At 41.5% G+C, this 26329-nt stretch overlaps 1 protein-coding gene across 1 annotated transcript in view; it reads right to left on the reverse strand.

Moving 5' to 3' along the window:
* Positions 1 to 26316, reverse strand: part of LOC149990256 (A-kinase anchor protein 4-like) — an 86844-nt gene extending 60528 nt beyond the window's left edge. Inside the window, exon 1 of the mRNA XM_090265510.1 lies at positions 26257 to 26316. Coding sequence (XP_090121636.1) covers positions 26257 to 26316 — 60 coding nt within the window. The remainder of the gene's footprint in view (positions 1 to 26256) is intronic.
* Between the last annotated feature and the right edge of the window lie 13 nt (positions 26317 to 26329).

Here is a 26329-nt window from a genome sequence, read left to right on the forward strand (position 1 = left end):
GAGTTATTGGACACCAGGCATTTGCATTTCAAAGGCAAACTTTGGTTTTGGAGTTGTGGGCGCGAGGTGAGGGGATGGCATTTATTAGCTTCAGAAGTCTTCTTTAGCTCAGAGATAGTCTCTAAATTTTCTTGTTAACCTTTGAAAAGGTTATCTGTGCTCCTCCTAGAGGCTTTTAATTTCTAAATCAATAAGCTTCTCATTCATTCAGTTTAGTTTTAGAGCCAGTATTTTCTAATTTTGCATGCAAAAAAAAATTAGGCTCCAAAAGAAAACTGTAGTTTGGCCATTTTAAGTTGGTAACACTTCTGGTTAAACCCTCCCCTTTCTTTAATGCACGTACAAGTCAAGGCTTTCTACCAGGAGTATTAATGAGGGCTGGGGGGTGGGAGTTTCTCTGGCTTTGGAGGCACAGTTTACCATGTTAATTTTAGTTTGATTTTGAGATCTGTACAGTCTGTACTTCACATTCACAGAAAGCAATACGAATTGAAAAGCAAAATTAAAAAACCACCCACTCATTTTTTCCCCTCCAGCCCTGCCTTAACCTGGGTTCTGTCAACCTTTAATCTTAGTTCCACTTTGAAGATTTAAAAAGACAACTCAGATAAAGTCAGGGTCTCATACCTTAAAACAGGGAGGTCTGGAATTCCAGTTGAAACTCACCCGAGTTCACCCTTTGGAAAACGAAGAGCCAGTGAGGCACAATGGGCCTCTGCTGATACATAGCATGAGTCTGGGTCTGCAACGTGGTCCGGGGTAAGATTCTTCGGAATCCTGCTGACTCTGTCAAGTTGTTATCGATGTAAGAAACATTTGAAAATACAGAGAATTTTTGGAGAGTTTATTTGAGCCAAATTGATGGCCAGGAAGCAATATCTCAATGGATTCAGAAATGCTCCCACATTTGAATTCACGTGAATCAGAAACCTCTTAGCACTGAAAAGAAAGATATTAAGGTTTCTAAATTTATAACCCTCGGTTTAAGTCTGTTTACTTAACAGATTTATTGTAGTTTATTTGTAAAAACAGAGAACAATGATTGTAGTTTTAATAGTATTATTCTGAAGGTGATATGTAATAATGATAATGAAATGTTTAGGCATATAATGTTGAATGTATGTTAAGTTATTAGCTTTTATTCTCCTCATTATTATTATTATTATTTTTTTTTACACCATGAACTTGTAATTTTGAGTCATTTAGTCAGGATTGTGGTTTGGGACGTGATGATATAATAGTTCGTTTCTTCATAAGATTTCTTCCTATGTAACGATTGGACTTATGATAGTGGCCTCCTATGAACCAGCTTTTATCAATATATTGAGTTCACCAATAACAAAGAAAATAAAATAACTCTTAATGTGGGGCTCTTCACTTCACAGTGGTTTATAAAAATGCAAATTAGTAACACTTTCTAATATGATGGACAATTTTGAATTATGAAATGTTCTATTGAATTTATTTATTTTAATACTTAATGTATGAGATAAATTTTGGCTTGTAATCGGTAGTATAACTAGTATATTTCATTGTGGGCTCAGAATGCTTGGTTTAGATTTAAAAGTTGAGCTATGAGCATTGTTTTCTCTACTGAATTACACAAAGTCCTTGCTATATGGAAATGGATATAGTATAAAAAAGGCATGCCTTCTCTTCCATAACAATCATTAGTACAGGGACAATCGATACTGTAGCCCTATAAATCTAACTGAGCCAGGGGCGATACTAAATATGTGTGATTGATTAGCTAAAAACAATCTTTAAGTAATAGCTCAAGTGATGGTTAAAAGTAGTTATAAATAGGGACTTCTGGCCAAGGTGGAGACCTAGACCAACACGCTGCATCTCCCTCCACCACTAAGAAGGAATACAGCTACCTCAAAACTAAACACAATGAGAAGTTTCAGAAAATCAAGCTGCATAGAAGTCCAACAAAGATATAAAGAAGAAATACTCATCCAGACAGGAGGGGCAGAGCCAGGGTGGAGAGGATGCGGTGTCGTGGCAGCGGCGGCGGCGGCGGTGGCGGCAGCAGCAGGCCAGCAGAAAGCACAGTCACACATTTTTTAAAGTCAGGAGGGGCACCTGGGGAGCGTTCCAAGCACCAGACCAGACCACACAGCTCACAGTCCCAGCACTGGGGAAAATAAAGCCTCACTGCTTCTGACTCTGCAAACCAGTGAGGATTGAGGCAGAGGAAGAAACTGCCAGTGTCTCAGCAGAGTACACTTGTTGAAAGGGTCCCCACAATCCTAGAACGTCCACAGACCCACCTACTCTGGGAACAATGGCCAGGGCAACAGCTAGAGAGGCGCCGGTCCCATACAAAGTGGGAGAAGTGCCTGGAAAAGGGGCGAGTGCTGAGCAAGTGGCATTGTTCCCTCTCAGACCCCTCCCCCACAAACAGCACCACAACGTGGTGAAACGGGTAGCCCTGTACTGACAAATACCTAAGGCTCCGCCCCTTATAACATAACAGAAGTGACAGCACTACCTAAGACACAGAGGCAAACAAACTCAGGAGCCTGCCAAGATGAGGAGACAGAGAAGTATGGCCCAGAAGAGGGAATGGATCAAGGTTCTAGTGGGAGAACTAAGTGACGAGGAGATAGCCAAGCTAACAAACGAGGAGGGAGGTAGCCAACCTAATGGAATCAGAATTTAGAACAGTGGTGATAAAGATACTCACTGGTTTGACAGATATACTTAAGTATGGCAAGCAAGTGCAAAAGGGAAGAAGTGAAGGCTATGCTAAATGAAGTGAAGGAAAATCCACACAAAACTAATGGTGAAGGGAAGGAAACCAAAGTTCAAATCAATGACTTGGAACATAAGGGAAAAACGGTCAACCAGTACAGAATGAGGAAACAATTAAGAAAAAAAATGAGGAGAGGCTTAGGAACCTCTGGGACAACTTTAAACATGTGAACATCCAAACCGTAGGGGTACTGGAGGGAGAAGAGGAAGAGCAAAAACTTTAAAACTTATGTGAGAAAATAATGAAGGAAAACTCTCCAAATTTGGCAAAGGAAACAGACATACAAGTCCAGGAAGCATACAGAGTCCCAAACAAACTAGTCCCAAAGAGGACCACACCAAGACACATCATAATTTAAATGCCAAAGGTTAAAGATAAAGAGAGAATCTTGAAAGCAGCAAGAGAAAAGCAAAGAGTTTCCTACAAGGGGGTGCCTATAGGACTATAGGCTGATTTCTCAAAAGGAACTTTGCAGGCAAGAAGGGACTGGCAAAATGTATTCAAGGTGATGAAAAGCAAGGACTTACAACCAAGATTACTCTATCCAGCAAAGCTATCATTTAGAATGAAAGGGCAGATAAAGTGCTTCCCAGACAAGTTAAAACTAAAGGAGCTCATCACCACCATGCTCTTATTAGATGAAATATCAAAGGGACTTACTTAAGAAAAGGGTCAAAATTATGAACGTTAAAATGACACAAACTCACAACTGTTAACAGCTGAATCTAAAAAGTAAAAACAAAATCCAACTAAGCAAACCAGAATAGGAACAGAATCAAAGATATGGGGATTATTTGGAGGGTTATTAGCTGGGAGTGGGGAGGGGGATAAATGGGGAAATGGTGGAAGGATTAAGAAGAATACTTGTTTGGTACAAAATAGACAGGGGGAAGTTAAGAACAATATGGAAAAGGGTGAAGACAATGAACTTATATGTATGACACATGGACATGAACTAAGGGGGTGGGATTGCTGGAGGGAAAGGGGTACTGGGCAGAGGGGAGCAAAGGGAAAAAATTGGGACCACTGGAACAACATAATCAATAAAATATACTTAAAAATAATTTTAAAAGAAAAAAAGAGTAGTTATAAATAAATGTTTCAGGACTTCCAGCCAAGATGGAGGTGTAGGTAGACAGACACGCTGCGTCTCCCTCCACAACTGAGAAGCAATACAACTACCTCAAAACTGTAGACAACCAGAAGTTCCAGAAATCCGAGCTGCATGGAAGTCCAACAAACAAAGATATAAAGAAGAAATACTCATTCAGACAGGCAGGAGGGGCAGAGCTGGGGTGGAGAGAATGTGGTGTGTTGGCAGCAGTGACAGCAGCTGTGACTGGCCGACAGAAAGCACAGTCACACATTAAGAAAAAAGTAGGGAGGGACATCTGGGGAACGGTCCAAGCCCCAGACAAGGCTGCACAGCTCACAGTTCTGGTTCCAGGGAAAACAAAGCCTCATTGCTTCTGACTGTGCAAAGCAGTGGGGGGTGGGGTGGCAGAAGAAACTGCTGGTCTCTCAGCAGACTCCATTTCTTTAGAAGGCCTCCATGGTCCTAGAATATCCACAAACCTACCCACTCTGGGAACCACAACCAGAGCAACAGCTAGAAGGGTGCCAGTCCCATACAGGAAGTAGGGCAAGTGCCTGGAAAAGGGGCAAGTGCTGAGCAAGTGGCATTGTTACCACGCAGACACCTCCCCCACATACACCACAATGCAGTGAAACAAGTCGCCTGTCACTGACAAATACCTAAAGCTCCACTTCTTACAATGTGACAGGTGCAACAGCTCCACCTAAAACACAGAAGCAAACACAGGAAGATGTGAATTGAGAACACAGAGGTATCGCCCAAAAGAGGGAGCAGATCAAGGTTCTAGCGGGAGAACTAAGTGATGAGGAGATCGCCAACCTAACAGACGCAGAGATGAAAACACTGGTGATAAAGGTGCTCACATTGAGCATTGGCCTGCGGACCAAGTGTCGCTGGTTTGAGTCCCATTCAGGGCACATGACTAGGTTGCATGCCAGATCCCCAGCTGGGGATGCGTGAGAGGCAACCGCACATTGATGTTTCTCTCCCTCTCTTTCTCCTTTCCCCTCTCTCTCAAACAGATAAATAAAATAAAGTCACCCTTGTGAAAAATTAATTCATTAATTAATATTATAAAAAATAAATAAAGTTCTAAAAAAGAAAAGGTGCTCACAGACTTGACAAATACGCTTGACTATTGCAAATGCAGAAGGAAAGAAGTGAGGACTAGGCTAAGTGAAATGAATTAAAATATGCATGAAATCAATGGTGAAGGGAAGGAAACCAGGGTTCAAAGCAACAATCTGGAACATAAGGAAGAAATAAATAGTCAACCAGTACAGAATGAAGAAACAATTTTTGAAAATGAGGAGGGGCTTAGGAACCTCTGGGACAACTTCAAACGTGCCAACATCCAAATCATAGGAGGGCCAGCAGCAGAAGAGGAAGAGCAAGAAATTGGAAACTTATGTGAAAAAAATAATGAAGGAAAACTTTCCTCATTTGGTGAAGGAAATGGACATACAAGTCCAGGAAGCATACAGAGTCCCAAGCAAGCTAGGCCCAAAGAGGACCACACCAAGACGCATCATAATTAAAATGTCAAAGGTTAAAGATAAAGAGAGAATCTTAAAAGCAGCAAGAGAAAAGGACATAGTTACCTACAAAGGGGTCCCTATACACTATCAGGTGTTTTCTCCAAAGAAACTTTGTGAGCAATAATGGACTGGCAAGAAGTATCCAAAGTGATGAAAAGCAAGGACCTACAACCAAGATTATCCAGCAAAGCTGTCATTTAGAATGGAAGGGCAGATACAGTACTTTCCAGACAAGGTAAAGCTAAAGGAGTTCATCATCATCAAGCCATTATTATAGTAAATGTCAAAGAGACTTATTTAAGAAAAAGAAGAAGATCAAAACTATGAACATTAAAATGGCAACAAACTCACAACTATCAACAACAGGATCTGAGAAATAAGAACAAAAACAAGCTAAGCAAACAACCAGAATAGGAACATAATCGAAGATATGGGAATCAGTTGGAGGGTTATCAGCTGGGAAGGGGGAGGGGGAGAAATGGGGAAATGGTGCCGGGATTAAGAAGCATAAATGGTTGGTACAAAATAGGCCAGGGGATGTTAAGAGTCGTATAGGAAAGGCAATAGACAAAGAACATACAAGCATGACCCATGGACATGAACTAAGAGCGTTGGGACTGCTGGAGGGAAGGGGGGTACTGGGCAGAGGGGAGCAAAGGGAAAAGAAATGGGGACAACTGTAACAGCCTCATTAACGAGATGTAATTTTTTTTTTTAATTGTGAATCATGATTTTGGTATCATGTTTAAGAAAACTGTTAAACCCAAGTTTTGAAGATTTTATTTTATTCTAAAAGTTATATATTGAGTTAATTTTTGTTTAAAGTATAAGATATTAAGGTCAAGATTCATTAATTTATGTATGGAGTTCCAATTTCTGAACATCATTCGTAGAAATGAGTATCCTTTCTTCATTAAACTACTTTTCCACCTTTGTCAAAAGTTGTTGGCTATACTTGTTTGAGACATATTCTAAACTTTCCACTATGGTTGATTGAGCTAGGTTTTTGTTCCTATGCCAATATACACGATCTTGACAGTGAGTCTCATATCTATAACTATTAACTGTAAGTGTTAATGTAACTATATAATAAGTCCTAAAACCAGGTGGTACAAAAGAAGAGCTGTTGTGCACGGGCTGATCTATAGTGCAAGACTATTTTTAGTGATCCTCTGGTGCCATTGATGCCACCCTTCAGGCGTGTTGGTTTCAGAACTGGTTGATTAAAGCTCTGCTGCAGTCTGAAAGTGGTCATCTGTGTGTTGGGCCTGGAGACTCTTTGGAGCATCTCCAGTGCGGGTCAAACTTAGCTGGCACTTTGGCAGGCTTCGACCACTTTGTACAAGTTAAAAGGTGATCTGTGTTTGCTTGCTACTCGTGTTGGACTTGGAGGTACTTGGAAGAGGCTATACACTAAAAGCTGAGGCCAGCTGCCACTTTCCCTAGTCTTGTGGTTGCTTAGTACAAGCTGTTAAAGGACAAGACCGGTTGCCACTTATGCCAAGCTTGGGGCCACTTGGTGGGATTCACAATGCAAATCAAGCTTGGTCGCTGCTTGTGCTGGGCTTGAGGTCACTTGGCTGGAGCTACAATGTACATCGAGGCTGACTACTATTTGTGTGGAAGTTTTGTGGAACTTTGCTATTTGTGTGGGGGGTTTGTGGAACTTTGAGAGATTCTTTAGCATGAGTTGAGGGCAGCCACTCTTTGTCTGTGGCTTTTGGACTTCTCAGAGAGTCTGAAATGTGAGCCAAATGCAGCTGCCACTTGTGTGAGGTTTGCCGACCTTCAAGAGAGTCTGAGGCACTAGCTGATGGCAGCCACCAGTTATGCCAAACTTCAGAGCCACTTGGGAGATGCTACAAAGTAATCTTCAGTTGGTTGCCACTTAGGCTAGGTTTGGAAGTTCTTGGGAGAAGCTGCAGCGTGAACCGAGACGGGCTGGCATTTGTGCCAGGCTTGAGAGTCTTCAGTGGACACTACCATGCGAGAAGACTCCAGCTGCCAGTCGTGATGTGCTCAGATATGCTTGGTTAGAACTATACTCCAGGCCACGACTGGCTGCCTCTTACAACAAGCTGTGAGCTACTTGATGGGATTTACAATACAGGTTAAAACTGGTAGTTGGCTGTTCTGGGCTTTGGGACACTTGGCAGGAGCTAAAATACCTGCAATGGCTACTGCTTGTGTGGCATTTGTGGATCTTTGAGAGACTGTAGCATGAGCCCAGGGTAGCTATCATCTGTGCGAGGTTTGCAAACTTCTGAGAAAGTCTGCAGTGCAAACTGTAGGCAGCCACCACTTGTGTGAGGTTTGTAAATTTGGGAGAAAGTCCGCCTCATGGGCTAGGCAGGTTGCTTGTTTGGAGAAGTTGCCATGAAATGTTTGGCCAGGGGAGCAAGGAGGGTGGTGCAGAATCACAGGGAGTCGCCAGGGCAGGGAGAAGTGTTAACCAGGTTAGTGGAGAGAACACGTTTGGTACCCACCTGTGCAGGGCCAGCTGAGTGGCAAGAGAATTCAACCAAGTAACAATGACACATGCCAGAACTTCCTTCCTCGGAGATTTGCCCCAACCCCTGCCTTTTAAGTCCTCCCCTTGACATTCAATTAAGGTCTACCTCCTATGTTCCTGGCACTTTCTGAGCTGCACTGGAACTTAGAAGGAGTGAGTTTGTGCTTGGATCCTTTAAGAGCAGCGTATCTATCTCCCACAGCTTTTGTCTCTCAAATGCAATCTCTGCTGGTTTTCACAGACAGATATGGGGATTCCTCTTCATGTCACTGGTTACCTGGACTGGCGAGCTGGGTGTGGGCCTGGGATCCCCCACTTCTCAGTGTTGGTGGGGGATTCACTATTGAGCTTCCTCTCCTGTTTTATAATCACCACCCTGTGGGTGTGGACCTGCAGGGTCCACATATTTGCCTCTACTACCAGTTTCAACATGGCTTCTTCTTAATATTCTTAGTTACAGGAGTTCTGTTCAGCTCCTCTTCAAGTAGCTCTCAATGTCTGTTTTTCCATAATTTAGTTGCAATTTCAATGTGCTTATTGGAAGAGGTGAGCTCATAGTATACCTACTCTGCCGTCTTGTCCAAAATCAGGCTTATTCTTCTTAGTTTGCATGGAATTCTTTTTTCTACTATTTTATTTTTTACATATCTACATCATTATTTATGAAGTAAATTTCTCATAGAATATAGATGGGATGATTTTGGTTGGTATTAATTTGACAGTCTCTGTTAGATGGGCCATTTATATTAAATACAACTATTTATAACTTAAGATTTAATTATGCCACTTTACTATTACCTTTCTTTTAGTTGGCTCCTTTTTTGTTCTGTTAAATCTCCTCTGCTTACCTGTGTGTTAGTTGAATTTTTAAAATATTTTCGTTTGAGATTGGCTCAAGAGAAATTAGCCATCTGAATACTACACCAAAAATATTCTAGAAATCGAACAGATTTTTAGGGACCTGGAAGACTGTAATAAAAGATCTAATGTTTTTGCACTTGGCTTATTTCTTCAAAGGGAGAGTAATGGAGAGTATCTGGGAAAGCATTCAAAAAATATTTTTTGAAAATTCTCCAAATTTGTTAAAAGACTGAAGTCTACGGACTAAAGAAGTTTAGGGAAATCCAAACAAGATAAACTTAATAAATCTCTGATAAGTTACATCATAGGCAAAATTTTAAAAATTGAGGAGTGATGTCACCAAGATGGCAGAATAGCAGATCACCAGCCCGCATCCCCCAAAGAAACAAATATTTCTCAGCCATCCATAGACCAAAATGACTTTGTGGTAGCTTTAAAATCTATGCAGAAGGTTGTGAAATCCCTGCGGAACCCAAGACTAAGGATGACTGCTTTCTGAAGGGAAAAACACACAGCAATGGTAGGCCGAACCATGGACTCTGCTATGGACAGAAAGAAGTCCTACCCTTCTCTTAACTCAGGTGTAGTTTTTCCCTTATGCGATCCCTTTGCCAACCAGGAGGAGCCGTGACCATCTGTACCATCGGTAATAGGCTTGAGAATCGTGGACCCAACTATGTTCATTAAAGCAGTTCATAACTTGAGTGTAATAGCACTCTCTCAGAATCACAAGTCAATACTGCATGCACAGTGGACCACCCAAGAGACCCAGTAGAAATCACAACTATAGGTGTTCCCATAACAGGGATGTAGACCTCAGACAGGGTTGTACATGAAGCAATCCTGTGAACAGGCTTCAGTCCTCTGGGACAGCAATTATGGAGGCAATCACTTCAGTTTTGAGCAAGAGAGGTGTTCGCCAGCTACAATCATTCTGCGCAGACTGGATGATGTTTCAGTTCTTTCAAAGTTACATCAGCATAAGGCTCCCTGGATCTCAAACATCAGGCAACCATAATGGCCCAAGAATATTAATAAAGCTCCTGTAATCAATACTAAAATAAAATGGAGACCCATGAACTGCTTCAATAATAAAACAATACTTATAAAGGAGCTCAGTGAGCAGCAAAAGAACACAGGTAGATAACTAAAACTCAGGAAAACAAGATACACAAAATGAGAAATTTTCAAAAGAAACAGAAAATGTAAGATAGAATCAAAAATAAATCCTGGAGGGGAGCTGAACTAAAAATATACAATAGAGACCCACCTTGAGCATCTGTCTCACCGAGGAGGGGTGTCAATAGAGGGGCCTGAAGCTAGAGCCCCAACTCCCCACCTCACAGCTCATCCCACACCCCTCCACCCTAGGAGTGCAGGACCCTGAGGAGCTTCATGTCCATGAACAAAATTTTAACAGGTTTGCAGGTCGTGCCAGTTTATCTCTTAAAAAAGATGTGGGAGAGACAAGAGAAAGATGGTGGCAGAGTAAATAGCAGTGTGGTCTGCCTGCTCCCATCGCGGAAGGACTTGGAGTATACACATGGAGCAGAGAGTGAGTGAGAGCAGCTTTCAGAGAGGGCGAACAGGGATGGGAGTGTGGGAACAGCGTGGGAGAGGCCAGTAACCATGGCCTGCACTCTCCAAGCAGAGTCACTGGGCTTCGTAGCCCAGCACCTCTGATGTACCAAAAGGGGCAGCTGCTGACCGGCTCATTAGCCGGGAGCTGCTTGGAAACTGCACTACCACCGTAGGCGTCCTGACCAGCGACATCCGGGAATGGAGTCAGCCAGAAGGTTTGGTGAAACAGTCGGAGGCACAGGAACACAGAGGCCAGCCCTGACTGCAAGGAACTGTGTGGATTAAGACTTGGTAGGGACCCCCGGGGCGGGCAGCCCTGCGCCCATGGGCGCATGCGCACAGAGGCTCTGCCAGACACAAATGCAGAACTGAGCTACAGAGAGGGATGCACATGGGGGAAACCTGAGGGACAACCTGGGATTTGGTAGGGACCATGGTCTGGCAGCCCTGTACCCACGAGCATGCACACACAAAGGTTCTGCCAGACAAAAACACAGACAGACCAGTGCTGCACTTTGGAAGCCACACAGAGACTTTTTTGGAAAAGGAGAGGAAAAAAGGCCCAAGACTGGGCAAGGACTATGGGCATGCACACCAGCTCATCGGCAGAGTAGAGTTGCTAAACAAAAATGAAGAGCACTACAGGGTACCACAGAACCAGTGGAGGGGGAGACCCCAACTCAGTGCAGGTCATAGCAGAGAGCTGTGGCAGACTCACGAGCGAGAGAATAGCAGCCCTAGAATTTAGCTATATCTCCTCACAGACAGAGAGCCGGAAAGGAAGATATGAAACCCATGGAACTCTGACCAGGGCCAGATCCAGAAAGAGATGAAAGCAGTAAAAACCAGATATTACTGGGGAAAATTCCACCATGGTATTTTTCGTGAGTTATTGTTTGTCCTCTCAGTTTATGCATTTTAAGTCACTATATCAGTTGTTATATTATAGTTTATTCCAAATATCATATGTTGCTCCCCCCTTGTATTACCCCACCTTAACCTCCGATCTCCTCTTCTTACTTTGGTCTTAAATTCTATCTTCTCTCCTATTTCTCTCATTCTGTAAGCTTAAATATGAAAAAAAATATTTTCCTCTCTTAGCATGGTTTTCACTCCTCATTCTTAGTATATCATCTCAGATTCACTTCCCTCACCTTTGGGCATCTCTTAAACTTTTCTTTCTTTCTTTTTACCCTCTTAGTCCCATCCCACTTATATCAACCATAGCCCAAAGGTTGTACTGGGGGAAAGCTCTTTCTTTGGTCTGTTTCCTACCTTCTCTCCCTCTTATTCTTATTCTTCCTTATGGTTTTTGTTTGCCTTGTTCATGCTCCCTCTTGCACTAAATATATAACATATAACTTCTGTATAAACGTAATACTATACACTTCCACTCTCTCACTTCATTCTACCCTCTCTGTCCCTTTTTCAACATACAATGTAAATATTACTTACTGTCTCACATTGCCGTGTCCCTACTCACTACTATTATTACTCCTCCACTTTCCCTCTCAAAAGTCATCTTCCTTTCAGTTAGCCAACTCTTATCTGCTTTTCCTTTAGTATAATAGTCTTAATCTCTTTACATCTATGTTAATGCTACCTCATTTGCTGCTGCTACAGTGATTATGGGTGGGGGATCTTTTGAGGGCATGGGTTTCTTGCCAGGGTTGTTTGTTTGTGTTTTAACATCATCTCCACAAAAGAATTGAACATGTGGTGGGAAGAGTGACTCTCAACTAGTGAGAGGAAAGGTTCCCCAAAAGAGCAATAGAACAACCACAAACACTGAAATACCACCAGACAGCCTAAACACACAGCATAAAGGGAATTCCAAGAGCATCAAGCTCAGGAGATCGAAGAGACTGCAACACTGAATCCCCCAGGTCTCCTATTACAGAAGGTCATACCATGAAGGCAGGAAGTCAAAGCAGACAAATCTAAGAAATAAAAACAAACAAGAAGAGGCACCTAAAATGGGGAGACAAAGAAACAAACCCCCAATGGGAACAAATAAAGGAGGAATAGCCAGAAAAAGAGCTAGATGAAACAGAGGCGAGCAAACTATCAGACATGGAATTCAAAAGAATGGTTATAAGGAAGCTCAATAAACTTGACAAACTCAGAGAAAACTACAACGAACTCCAAGGGAATTGCAGAAAAACTCCAGGGAAACTATAAAGAACTCCAGGGAAGCTATAAGGAACTTACTGAGAACTACGCCAGCATTAAAAAGGACATAGAAACTAGTTATAAGAGCCAGGAGGAAATGAAGAATACAAGTTATGAACTGAAGAACACAGTAGAAGGAATCAAAAGCAGGCTAGAGGAAGTAGAGGATTGGATCAGCGAGCTGGAGGACAAGGTAGAAAAAAATTCCCAGACAGTGCAACGGCAACAACAACAACAACAACAACAAAACACTGAAAAAGAATGAAGAAGGTATAAGAGAGCTTCAGGACAACATGAAACATAACACTATCCATATCATAGGGATACCAGAGGGAGAAGAAGGGGAGCAAGGGATAGAAAGCGTGTTTAAAAAGGGAATGACAGAAAACTTCCCTGACTTGAGGAGAGGAAGACATCATGCAAGTCCAAGAAGCACAGATGGTCCGAATGAAGATTAACCCAAAGAGGCTCACGCCAAGACTCATCGTAATTAAAATGGCAACATTCAAAGGCAAAGAGAGAATCCTAAAGGCAGCAAGAGAGAAACAGTCAATAACACACAAAGGAGCTCCAATAAGACTATCAGTGGAATTCTCAACAGAAACACTACAAGCCAGAAAGGGATGGCAAAACATATTTCAAGCAATGAAAAAAAAGGCCTACAACCAAGACTGCTCTACCCAGCGAGGCTCTCAGTCAAGATGGAAGGTCAAATAAGGAGTTTCCCAGGCAAAAGAAAACTAAAAGAATAAACTTCCACCAAACTGGCATTGCAAGAGATGCTAAAGAGACTGCTTTAAGAAGGTGAAGAAAAAGAGAAAGAGAGAAGAAGAAAGGTACAAAGGGGGGGGAGCACAATGAATAAGTAACTATCTATAATAACCTTAAAAGTAAATAGATTAAATGTTCCAATAAAAAGGCATAGGGTAGCTGAGTGGATAAGAAAACATGACCCACATATATACTGTCTACAAGAGACCCACCTCAGAACAAAAGATCTACACAGACTAAAAATGAAGGGATGGAAAAAAGTATTTCAAGAAAACAGACATAAAAAAAAAAAGCGGGGATAGCAATACTTATATCAGACAAAATAGATTTCACAACAAAGGCCATAAAGAGAGACAGAGAAGGACATTTCATAATACTTAAAGGAACAACACATCAAGGAGATATAACCCTGGTAAACATATATGCACCAACATAGGACCACCCAAATATATAAAGAAAATCTTGCAAGACTATGAGGAGAGTATCAACAGCAACACAGTCATAGTAGAGAATTTTAACACCTTGTTATCACCAGTGGACAGATCTTCAAGCAAAGAAGCACCAAGGATATTGAGGCATTGAACAACACTCTAGGTCAAATGAACTTAGTTGATATATATAGAGCCTTTCACACCAGAGAAGCAAAATATACATTCTTGTCAAGTGCACATGGAACATTTTCAAAGAGAGACCACATGGTAGGACACAAAACAAGCCTCAACAAATTCAAGAAAATTGAAATTATATCAAGCATCTTCTCAGATCACAATGGCTTAAAATTGGAAATCAACCTCAAGGGAAAAACTCAAAAACACTTAAACACGTGGCGAATGAATAACATGATATTAAGTAATGAATGGGTTAACAATGACATCAAGGAAGAAATCAAGAAGTTTCTGGAAACAAATGATGATGAATACACAACAGCCCCAAACCTATGGGACACAGCAAAATCAGTCCTGAGAGGGAAGTTCATAGCAATACAGGCTTACCGAAAAAGGACAGAGGAATCCCCAATAAAAAATCTAACCCTACCCCTACAAGAACTAGAGGAACAACAACAAACAAAGCCCAGAGTGAGAAGAAGGAAGGAAAACATCAAGACCAGAGCAGAATTAAATGACATAAAGACTCAACAAACAATTCAAAACATCAATAAAACCAGGAGCTGGTTCTTTGAAAAGACAAACAAAATTGACAAACCTTTAACCAGGCTCATCAAGAAAAAAAGAGAGAGAACCCAAATGAACAAAATCAAAACTGAAAGAGGAAAAATCACAACTGATACCACAGAAATACAAAAGATTATAAGAAATTAGTACAAACAACTATGTGAAAAGAGATAGGAATGATATGAAACCTGGATGAAATGGACAAATGTCCGGAAACATATCATCTTCCAAAACTGAATCAAGAAGAAACAGGAAGCCTAAGTAGACCAATAACCAAGTGTGAAATTGAAGCAGTAATCCAAAAACTCCCGGCACACAAAAGCCTTGGACTGGATGGCTTTACAGGTAAGTTTTACAACACATTCAGGGGAGAACTAACTCCTATCCTTCTCAAACTACTCCCAAAAATCCAAGAAGAGGGAAGACTCCCAAAATCTTTCTATGAAGCCAGTACTACCCCAATTCCAAAACCAGGTCAAGACACAACAAAGGAAGAAAACTACAGGCCAATATCGCTGATGTACATCGATGCTAAAATCCTCAACAAAATATTGACAAACCGGATCCAGCAGCACATTAAAAAGGTCGTCCACCACGAGCAAGTGGGATTCATCCCAGGCATGCAAGGATAGTTTAATATTCACAAATCAATAAACATAATGCACCACATAAACAAAACGAAAGACAAAAAAAAAAAAAATCACATGATCATATCCATAGATGCTGACAAAGCATTTGATAAAGTAAAACACCCATTTTGATGAAGACACTCAGAAAAATGGGAATTGAGGGAGCATACCTCGACATAAATAAAGGCCGTATACGAGAAACCTGAAGCCAACATCGTATTCAATGGGCAAAAACTGAAACATTCCCCCTAAGATCAGGAACAAGACAAGGATGTCCACTTTCTCCTCTCTTATTCAACATAGTTTTGGAAGTCCAAGTTACAGCAATCAGAGAAGAAAAATAAATAAAAGGCATCCAAACTGGAAAAGAGGAAGTAAAGCTATCATTATTTGCAGATGACATGATAGTGTACATAGAAAGCCTTATAGATTCCACCAAAAAACTACTCTGCCTAATAAGTGAATTTGGCAAAATAGCAGGGTACAAAGTCAATATTCAGAAATCAAAGGCATTTCTGTACACCAACAATAAAATGTTAGAAATAGAAACTAGAAAAAAACCCATTTGCTATAGCAACAAGGAAAATAAAGTACTTAGGAATAAACTTAACCAAGAAGGTAAAAGACCTGTACTCGGGAAACTACAGAACACTGAAGAAAGAAATTAAGGAAGATACTGATAAATGGAAGCATATACCATGTTCACGGATGGGAAGAATCAACATCATTAAAATGTCCATACTACCCAAAGCAATTTATAGATTTAACACAATCCCTATTAAAATATCAACGACATATTTCACACACCTAGAATAACTACTTCTAAAATTTATAGGGAACCAAAAAAGACCACGAATAGTTGCAGCAATCTTGAGGAAGAAGAACACAGTAGGAGGACTCACAATGCCTGATATCAAGCTGTACTACAAAGCCACGGTGATCACGACAGTCTGGTACTGGCATAAGAACAGAAATATAAATCAGTGGCACATAGAGAGCCCAGAAATAAACCCACGTCTCTATGGTCAACTAATATTTGACATATGGGGAAGAAACATAAAATGGAGTGAAAAGAGCCTCTCCAACAAATGGTGCTGGGAGAACTGGACAGGGACATACAAAAATATGAAACTAGACCACCAACTTACACCACACACGAGAATAAACTCAGGATGGATCAAAGACTTAAATGTAAGCCGTGACACCATAAAAGTCCTAGAGGAAAACATAGGCAGGGAAATCTCAGATACTCAATGTAGCAACATTTTCACCAACATATTTCCTAGAGCAAAGAGGAAACAAATGGGAGCACATCAAACTAAAGAGTTTCTGCTCGGCAAAAGAAAACATCAGCAAGATGAAAAGTGAACCAACCATATGGGAAAACATACTTGCCAATGTTACCTCAGACAAGGGTTTGATCTCCAAAATATATAAAGAACTTATAAGGGTTGGTGAAATATGGGGTGGTCTTCGGGCTTCACTTTAAAACTGGATTCTCTTTTCTATCCTAATGGCTTGGACATAAAGGGCCCAGAGGTGTGTGTGTGTGGGGGGGGACTAAAATACTCCCCTCAGCCCAAAATTAGTACAGTGGACAAAAGGGCTTCGGACAGGTGTGATGTGTCTTGCACACCCTCTGTGAAAAAAGCCTTTTTCTTTTTCCTAAAGTGGCACATGGAAAAATTGTCTTCGGTAAAGATTTATTTCATTTACTTACAGCACATGGGCATGAGGACTAAGGGAGTAGGAGGTGAGCAGATTGGAAAGGTGCCTGGCAAGCACACAGTAGGTCTGCAATAAATATTAGCCAAGCAGGATTTCTTGGGCTGTATCCTGAGCCCCATTCTCTCTCCTCCCTACACCCTTCCTCTCACTTCTATTCTCTCCCAGAACTTTGACTTCTTCTGTAATGATTCCCAAATGTATTTGCAGCATGGAACTCTTTCCTGAGTTTCACATTCCTGTAGCCATATGTCCCTTGTTAATAATAAATATAAAGTTTATGAATAAACCATGTTGATTGCTAATAAGCCCTCTTCCCTTAGAAGCAGCACTTACAAGAATGTTCTTGACTTTTTATTTGAGCCAGTCCAAGTTTATTTATTTGAACAGTCCACTTCAACACAGGTGTCCAGCTCTAGTTGTAAACTGGGAGAGGAACATGAAAGGTTGGGGAAGGAAATTAACAGTGTGTGTAGGACTGCCTCTGAATTTCTGCTTGTTATCCAAAGCAGGTGTATATTCAAAGATAGCTCTACCCTTCAACCCTTATCACCTTCCTACCACCAAGTCATGAACACTGGGATTGTTGAGAGTGTGGTCAAACATGTGATCTCAAGGACCCTGACAACAGGCTATAAATGCTCCAGAACAGGAGACATATTCTGGTGATAAATAGCTACCTGGCACTTTGTTAAGGCTCCACATGCCTTAACCCACTTAAACATCATTATCAACTCCAAGGTGAGTGCTGACAATAGTCACATTTTCAGGTGGGTTCACGCTGGAATAGTAAAAGTTGCTCAAGATTACACAGCTAGAAAGTAGAGGAACAAGAATATGAACACGTACTGTCATACTCCAGAGCCTCACTCTGTTCATCAAGGTTCCTTAACCCCAGCACGAGTGACATTTGGAGCCAGATACCTGTGCTGTGGAGGACCTCCTGTACACTGTAGGATGTTTAGCAACACCACTGGCCTCTACCCACTAAATGTCAAAAGCAAACCCCAAGTGGTGACAATCAAAAATGTCTCCAACATTGCCCAATGCCTTCTAGGGAGTAAAATTACCTCCCATTGAGAATCCCTGCTATAGATGGGAGTGGGCTAGTTTAGAGATTAAATAAGTTGCCGATCAATGATAACTAGTAAAGAGTCCAACCTGTATTCAAACCTAGCATGACTTGATGCCATATATTATGGCATATTAATCAATATGGCAGAAAAAACAAGAGCCTCCTCCACCACCACCCCCCAAAAAAAGAAAGAAAGGAGGAATAAAAGAAAATAAATAAGATGATTCTTTTCAAATGATTTGCTTTTGTTTAAAGCAAAAGAAAGAGAACAGAAGTAGTCCCTAAAGACTGTTAAAGAAACAGACTGTCAAAGATTGTTTTAAGAAAAAGAGTCTCTAATGTACTTAAACTTAACTAAGAGTACGCAGGAACATTCTATGAAGCAGTGTTTCCCAGACTCAGCTGTGTATTATAACGTCCCAGGGAGCTTTAAAAATACTGATATGAGTCCCAGCCCCAGGAGATTCTCATTTAATTGGTCTAGGATGTGGCCAGTGTTTAGGGATTTTTAAAGCTCTCCATGTGTTGCCCGCATGAATCCAAAGCTAAGAACCACTGCTATAAACAATTAAACTAACCTTATCAATTATGCATATTAAATTGATTATATTTCTTTAGCTTAATAGAAAACCAAATGGTTACTTAATAAACTGACTATGTACACTATTCTCAACATCCATTGAGCTACTGATCATCAAATTTGTAGACATCCATAGCATTCTATAGCCAGAAGGGAAGTATTCTCTAGTTCCTAACCTTTGGGCCATCTAGCCTCCCATCATTATTTGCAATAGAAAATGAGCAAAAAAACTTGGAAAGGATATTTGTTATTTCATAATTTTTACAACATCGTAAAAACAAATTTTAGTTATTGGATAAAATCTGGTTTAGAATGGTTTTGAGGCTCTAAACATTCTTTTTATTATTCCAATATGTTTGACTGAGTGGTTTTTTCTAAAAGTTAACCTTGTCTCTACTATCATGAATAATCTAGAACTCAGTAGATGCATCAGTTTCTAATATGTGATTTATTCAGATGACAATAGGGCCTTATAGGTTTTCGTTAAGATAGTCTTCAAACTATGGAAATGATAACCATTTTTCTCAGCGAGCTTTCTGTCACAAAGACCAGGGAATCTTGTCTAATATGAACATAACCCTGCTGTTCACTCCAAGTATACTTCTTTTCCTTCCCTGGGCAATCTACACCTGCACATAAGCAATAAAACAGTGTGTGCGTTCTGATCATTTCTCCAATACCGATGACCATTTCTAATCACACTGGACAAAAACTTGTCTAGCAATTTGCATTGATTCTTAGAAGACGGTCATTTCTCAAACACGCATCTAAATGTAGGTCATTTCTCACATACTGATCCATGGAATCTGCAAGGTTCTTCAGAATTAAACAAAAGAAACCAAAAATTATGTCCCGTTACAAGTTATCTTTCAATCACTACTCTGAAGATTAAGGGGTGGGTTTGCTTATTCTGTTTTGTGGTTTTTGCCCATTTTGTTGGGGCTTTTTTGGAGTAAGAAGAAGGCTGGGAAGTATAAAAACCTTTCCCCAGCCCTGTAAGTTTATAAATACCTTTCAAGAGTTGGATGGAGCTCAATAAGCTATGGTAGAAATGCTCTTCAAAAGAGTCTATACTTCCGTAATGGCTACCATTACATTGGAGCCTTACTTTAGACACCAGAACTCAAAATAGCACTGACTCTGGGTAGCAGCAATATCTGAATTTATCTAACACCTAGATTCCCAAAGAGTTATGTGTAATTTAATTACATTTAATTCTGTTTTACTTATACAAACGGTCCACTATATCCTGCAGTTAACTCTTTCATTTAAAACAGATGAGGGCAGAGAGCACAAATGCTTACTTCTTTTGAGTCTCCATTGCATCTAGTAACCTGGTTTATGTTTAAAATATGCTTTTGTGTTCAAAATACGTGCTATTTCTTGGTTGTCAGAGGTAAATGATTCTTGCATCACAAATGATTATTCTCTAATTTCTGCTTTTCCTTGTTCCATTGCTCCTTCTAAACTAGAGAGAAATTTAGACCAGGATAAAGCCTATGAATGGAAAGGATGAAGTGACAAGGAAAAAGAATGGTGCAGATGTGAGCGTGGGTTTTTTGATGACTGTTGATTACTTGACTCTGGCTTTCAGTTTCCATCGATTGGTTGGGGTCGACTGGATTGACTACCATTATGCTTTGTTTCTGAGAGTGAGCATTTTATTTTCCGTGCAGCAGCATGCCCCTCGTGCATAGGTCATTTCCCTGAGACCTCAAGTATCCAGGAAACAGTCAAGAGCTAGGAAATAAGTCTGAACACTTCTGAGCATCCAAAATAGATATGGCCATTTCCCCACTGTCCAAAACCTTACATAAAGTGGTAAGCCCTTTAGAGCTCCCTGCACGTAATTCTCGTAAACTGAACTGTGTGAGTTTCTAACAAGGCATGTTAGAAGCAGCACATTTGTTAGGAGGTTTACAAAAATAAGGCTGCCAAAGCCTGAGACACTGGCAACCACGAAATGGCACCTGAGAGACAGCAAGAGAGAAAAAGACCAAACAACAGCAACAAGATAGAAAGCCTGACAAAACAAGAATCAAGGAATCAAAACTCAGATATCTGATCATGCCTTGTAGAGGCAAATAACCCTATAGTTGGACTGCATGTAAGGGCAACATTGTATTCTAATGGGGAGAGATTGAGTCATGGTGACAAAACTGAGAAAGCCAAGAGTAAGATACACCCAGGAAACTGTTGGAGGGGGCAGAAAAGTATGCAATATGCTTTAGATCTATAGCCAACATCGTTTTGCAGTTGTTTTTGTGTTTAAGTGAGTGAAGATCATGGGGGGAAATGATATCTTAATTCTTAACCAGTTAACAGTTTTTAACAAAAAACCCATTCTTATTTAAATGATTTAAATAAGTCATTTAAATATGCCACATCCTCCGTAACATGCTGGATACATTAGGCATTACTGTATTTCGAGCAAAGCATGAAAATCTCTTTAGAAGTGTCGTGTTCTACGAAGTGTCACCATTACAGCAATGGAAGGAGAGACAGAGAGAGAAAGAGATACAGAGAGACAGAGATTCCAAGTTCTGTCAGGGTTATTACAGTTCCATCTTCCTTGCGTTTCTTTTCCAGCCACATGTGCTTTCCATTTTGACATAGTTACTAACACAATATTTAATTCATTCTGCTTTTATTTTATTTACTATCCACCAGACTTATCTTTCCATGTACCTCCATAATAGTCACAATTTTCGTTTTGATGGCTGCCATGTTCCTAAATTGCTTCCAACTTCACTAATTATCCATAAGAACTAGTGTAATAAATAAACATCTATACATATATAGCTATTATGTGCTTTTGTAGTTCTGAATTACAAATGTACCTAAGGTAGAGTAAGAAACGTACCTGAAGAGTGACCAGCTTTACAAGACTGTGGTAAAAATAAGGTCAAAACACTAATCAAAGCCCTCCTCCTAAGATTAGCAGTAATCTAATCCCTGGAGATCTGTTCTCCCACTGCTCTGCATTGCCCAAGATCCTGGGGATTCATTCAAATTCTTCACTGAGAGAAAACTAGGTACTTACACCATCTGGCGGACACTTCGTGACACTGCTTCAGTTAGTCCTGTACCGTGGCCCCGACGACCCCATGCACCTCATGGGCAACATGCACGGCTCTTATACTGGGAACACTCCTTGCCCACCTGTGAAGGGGGCCCGGTGGGCATTAGCATTCCTCTACTAACAGAAGAACACAGAGAAGCTCTGAGAAGTGGTTCCCTGACCAAGGCGTCACAACCAGTAAGGGACAAAGGCAAATGTTTCATCCCCTAAAACAAACCGTTGTCCATTTCATCACATGATCTCATCATGCCAAGCAAAATCTGAAAATATTGGTGGGGGGGCACTATTCACCTGATTTTTTAACTGTGAGGGACACACTGTACCATATATATAGGTCTGCTTCTGTATCATAACTTTTAAAATATCTTGTGAAAACAGAAAACATACCATATGTGAAATGATGCTCCAAAACACCCTTACACATTATTGGGCTCAAATAATTTTAGTCAGTTGAAATTAACAGTGTTATTCTTTTCCTTTTCATTGAATATATTGGGGTGACACTGGTTAACAAAATTATACAGGTCTCAGGCGCACGGTTCTACAGCACATCATCTGTACACTGTATTGTGTGTTCACCACCCCAAGTCAAGTCTCCTTCCATCACCAGGTACCCTCTTTGCCCTCCTCCACCTCCCTAGACCTTCTCCCCCTTGGAAATCACACTGTTGTTGGTGTCCATGAGGTTTTTTCCTCTCTCCTATTTGCTCAGTCCCTCTACCCAGCCACCCAACCACCCCCAGACAGCTGTCATCCTGCTCTCCATCTATGAGTCTGTCTCTATTTTGCTTGTTAGTTCAGTTTGTTCATTACATTCCACATAAGAGTGAAATCGTATGGTAATACTTAGAGATTAACATAAAAAACAACGTGAAAGAATCGAGTTGGAAATGCAGTCTCCAAACAACACATTATGGAACTTCAGATGTGTAGTTACACTCATTTCCATGTGATGATATGTCACTGCAGCCTATGGCTGTGAGATGAATTCACTTCCTATTTGCTTTTGAAAGTGTTTCTCCAGCAATAACTCTGTATAGCTGTGCCCTCTGCTGGATGGAAATGGGTACCACTTTGTGGAGCTGTGCAGAGATGTGGTGTGTTATAATTCCATCTATTTAGGCAGAAATTTTCATTACTTGAAGTCTGAGTAATATTTCATAAATTAGTTGGCTCCATCCCACGCCATTCCTCACTCATCTTTATAAGTTACCGGTAAAGAATCTCATCTACTGAAGATTCAAAATACTGTTAACGATTAGGTCAGTACTGTTTATCTGCTGATACTGACTTGTTACTTCCAAAAAAAGTACTCATGAATTAATATAATAACATAAATACAGATTAATCTTTTTGGAGTCTCCCGTGGTTCAAGAAAATGCATCATGAAGCCTCTCATTAGAGTATTTAAGTTTGCAAATATCCAAAGAACCACAAGTATCATCCCATTTAATTTCATTGGGCCATTAAGCAAGTGTTCATTCCCAGGTGGTATGCTATGTTTCAAAGACACAGAACCAAATAAGGCATAGCCCCAGTTCTCAGGAGTTTTACCATGGAACAGAAGATGCTGAGAAGGAAATGGACAATTGTGGAGTAACACACGTCATGAACACTGGGCATAGCTCAGATGCCCCTTCATTGAAGGACTTGCTTCAGCCTCAGAAAGCCACCTCACCCAACACCATGCCCCCTTCCCGGGGCTCCTGTCCAGTGACTGCTGCCTATGAGAGAACAAAGGCCCTGACATCTCAGTCTAACTTGGACAACTGAGAAAGGCCATTTTAGCTCCTGAGATGCCTGCGGGTTCCACAGAGGCTGTTGTTAGGCCACATCCAAGTTCAACTCTTCTCTCTAGCCCAGTGCTTCTCAACTGGGGGTGATTTTGCAGCCCCCCTCCCCCAGCCGCATACTTGGCAATGTGGAAACAGTTCTGGTTGTCACAACTTGGGGAAGGAGAGTGGTGTGTGGGTGCTACTGACATCCAGAGGGTAGAGGACAGGGATGCTGCTAAACGTCCACAATTAGCAGCCCCACCGTAAAGCATTACCCATCTAGGTCAATATGCCAGCAGTTGAGAAATCCTGTCTACCCAGTCCTGCTTCTTTCATTTCCCTTTCATAGGTGTTGGCCCCGAGGTCATTCCTTAATAAACATCCTGCACACTAAATTCCGTTGTTGAGTCAGCGTTTGGAGGAACGGTTACAAAAGGATCTATAACAAGAACCCATTTTGGTTTTATATGTGTGTATATAAGCAAGAGAGTGGCATGTATGTGTTGAAATGTATTAGTATAACACAAACCTGGAAGGACATACTCTAAAGATGAAGAGCCGGTATTTTACAGTAATGGGACTGTGTCTTGTTTCCTTTTGTGCTTAAGTGCCTGGTTTCTGAGATTTGTGTATTTCTTCTTGTGATCTGTTCTGTGCAGAGAGCACATGTTACTTTTGCAACTTGGGGAGGGAAAGTGGGGTAATTGCAAAGAAAGAGGGCATGGCCAATAGTATCAAACATTGCAGAGAGGCCAAATAATGCCAGATAATAGCTAGGAAGAAGCCAGCAGAGAGCCTCGGGGAGGTGGCTGTAGAAGGCGAGGGAATCAAAGTAGGTCGTTTTCTACAGCAGTAGGACCACAAAGAGAAGTTGAAGAATAGAAGAGTAAGGTGCAGGAGATGAAAAGTCGACCAAACCGATTGCCAAGATCAGAGCCTGGACGAGATTGATGCAGACGCAAAAGGGGCTGGGGAGAAGACATGTGCTGATGTAAGACAGAGGTGTGTAATTGGGCAAGGTGCGTGTGAGGGCGTGGGTTTGGATGCCAAGAACACAAGAATGGATTGGCCCAGGCAGAAGCCAAGAGCCCTCTTCTTCTAAAACAAGACGCACGGTCATTACGGAGTTCAGATGGCAACACATTTTGAAGTGATAAATTCTGCAACTGGTCATCTTCAATTTTTCAGTAGGAGGTGAGGTCGTCCACTGAAAGAGCGTCTGGGTGGCGGGACAGGAGTTTGCCAGGAAGGTGAAACGGAAGGGAAACGAGCGACCCAAAGCCCTGCCTGAGAGGGCATGCTCCTAGGAAACTTACCTTTCCTTTACCCAGTTTCAAAGTAAAATCTCAGGAGTGTTAGCACTACCGACATCACCGAGGCCAGGGAACGGGCTCCCAACCAGCGCTTCTCTACAACACTCAGGTGGCAGAGGGCTCCCGGAGGGCTCTAAAAGGCCCACCTGGCAGGATCAGCCACACCTGTACATCTCCACGGGGCTTTTGGGCACTCAGTATCACAGTCTGGGATTATTCTGTGCTACTTCCTGCTTTAGGGAACGGTGTCTGAAGATTTCCTTGCCTTGCCGTGGGGTTTCAAGAAGCTGTACAACCTCTCGCCGGGTCTTCTGGCATATCTCAATCTGATCTCCAGCTGCTGGGACTTCTCCAGAGTATAAAAAAGAGGGCATGTCATGCTGCAGCTGGAGCCTCGTTTTCTCCTAGCTCTCCCGAACACACCTGTCCACCCCCAGGACACGCTGATATGAGATCATTGTTAGCATATGGTCTTAATAGAGCGTGGAATTTTTAGGTGCTTTGTTAAAAGAAATGGTTCTCAACTGGGAGTAATTTTGCCTCCATGCCAAGGGGAGATTCGGCCATTTTGCTGAACATCCTACAATGCACAGGGCAGCTTCCACAACGAAGAATGATCTGTCCCCAAATGTCAATAGTGCTGAGGGTGAGAAACCCTGCTTTAAAGAGTTCCTTATCTGCAAGGACCTTTTCTTTTTTAAAATCCTCACTCCAGGATATGTTTTTAGTGATGAGAGAGGGAGACGGAGAAGGAGAGGGAGAGGGAGAGAAGGAGAGAGATTGATTGGTTGCCTCCTGTATGCACCCCGACCAGGAATCAAATCTGCAACCTATTGGTGCAGGGGAGACACTCCATCAACTGGGCCACCCAGCCAGGGCTGCAAGGACCTTTTTAAAGTCTTCCTAAAACCCATATAAGGGTTATTTTTAATTTGAAATTAGTGTCTAAAATAAATCAAAGAAAATGCCAGATGAGAGTGACGAATGGTAGGATTTATAAATGTCCACAAGATGGCACTGAAACACAGACGAAAATTCAATCTTCTCCAGCCTCCATTTCAGAATGCAGTTTCTCACTCACCCTGGTCAGCTTTCTAGGGTAACAAAAGCCCATCCTTTTTCTAAAGGGCTTGTCACTTTTTTGTGCCTAGTGTTCCCTACCACCAGTATTTTCATGCAAGTGAATTAAAATGATTAATGACTAAAACTTAGCCTGGAACATAAAAAGAACAGGGCCACCTACTCGATCAGCTACAGAATTTGCGGGAGAATCTGCTAGCTTCTTGCCTTCTTTTTAGCTTAACATTTAGCTGGGCACCTGGCTAGCAGACATTTCCAAGACTCCAGTACCCTTAGGATGGTCAAGTGACAAAGCTCTGGCCACAAGTGGGATTTAAGCAGAAGTGTTGTTGGAGACTTCTGGGTAATACCCTTAAAGAAGTGGTTCTCAACGGGGGGGGGGGGTGACTTTGCCCCTAGGGGACATTTGGCCATGCCTGGGACATCTTTAATGGTCACAACTGGAGGATGCTAGTAACCTGTAGTGGGTAGAGCCCAGGGATGCTGCTAAATATCCTACAATGCACAGGACAGCCCCCCAAACACAGAATTACCCAGCTTCCAATGTAAATTGTGCCCAGGTGGGCAAACGCTACCTCAGAGGAACAGGGCATGCCACGGCTTCCC

The sequence above is a fragment of the Furipterus horrens genome, unplaced genomic scaffold (genome assembly GCF_987537825.1).
Source record: "Furipterus horrens unplaced genomic scaffold, mFurHor1.1.pri manual_scaffold_20, whole genome shotgun sequence".
NCBI classification, from domain to species: Eukaryota; Metazoa; Chordata; class Mammalia; order Chiroptera; family Furipteridae; genus Furipterus; species Furipterus horrens.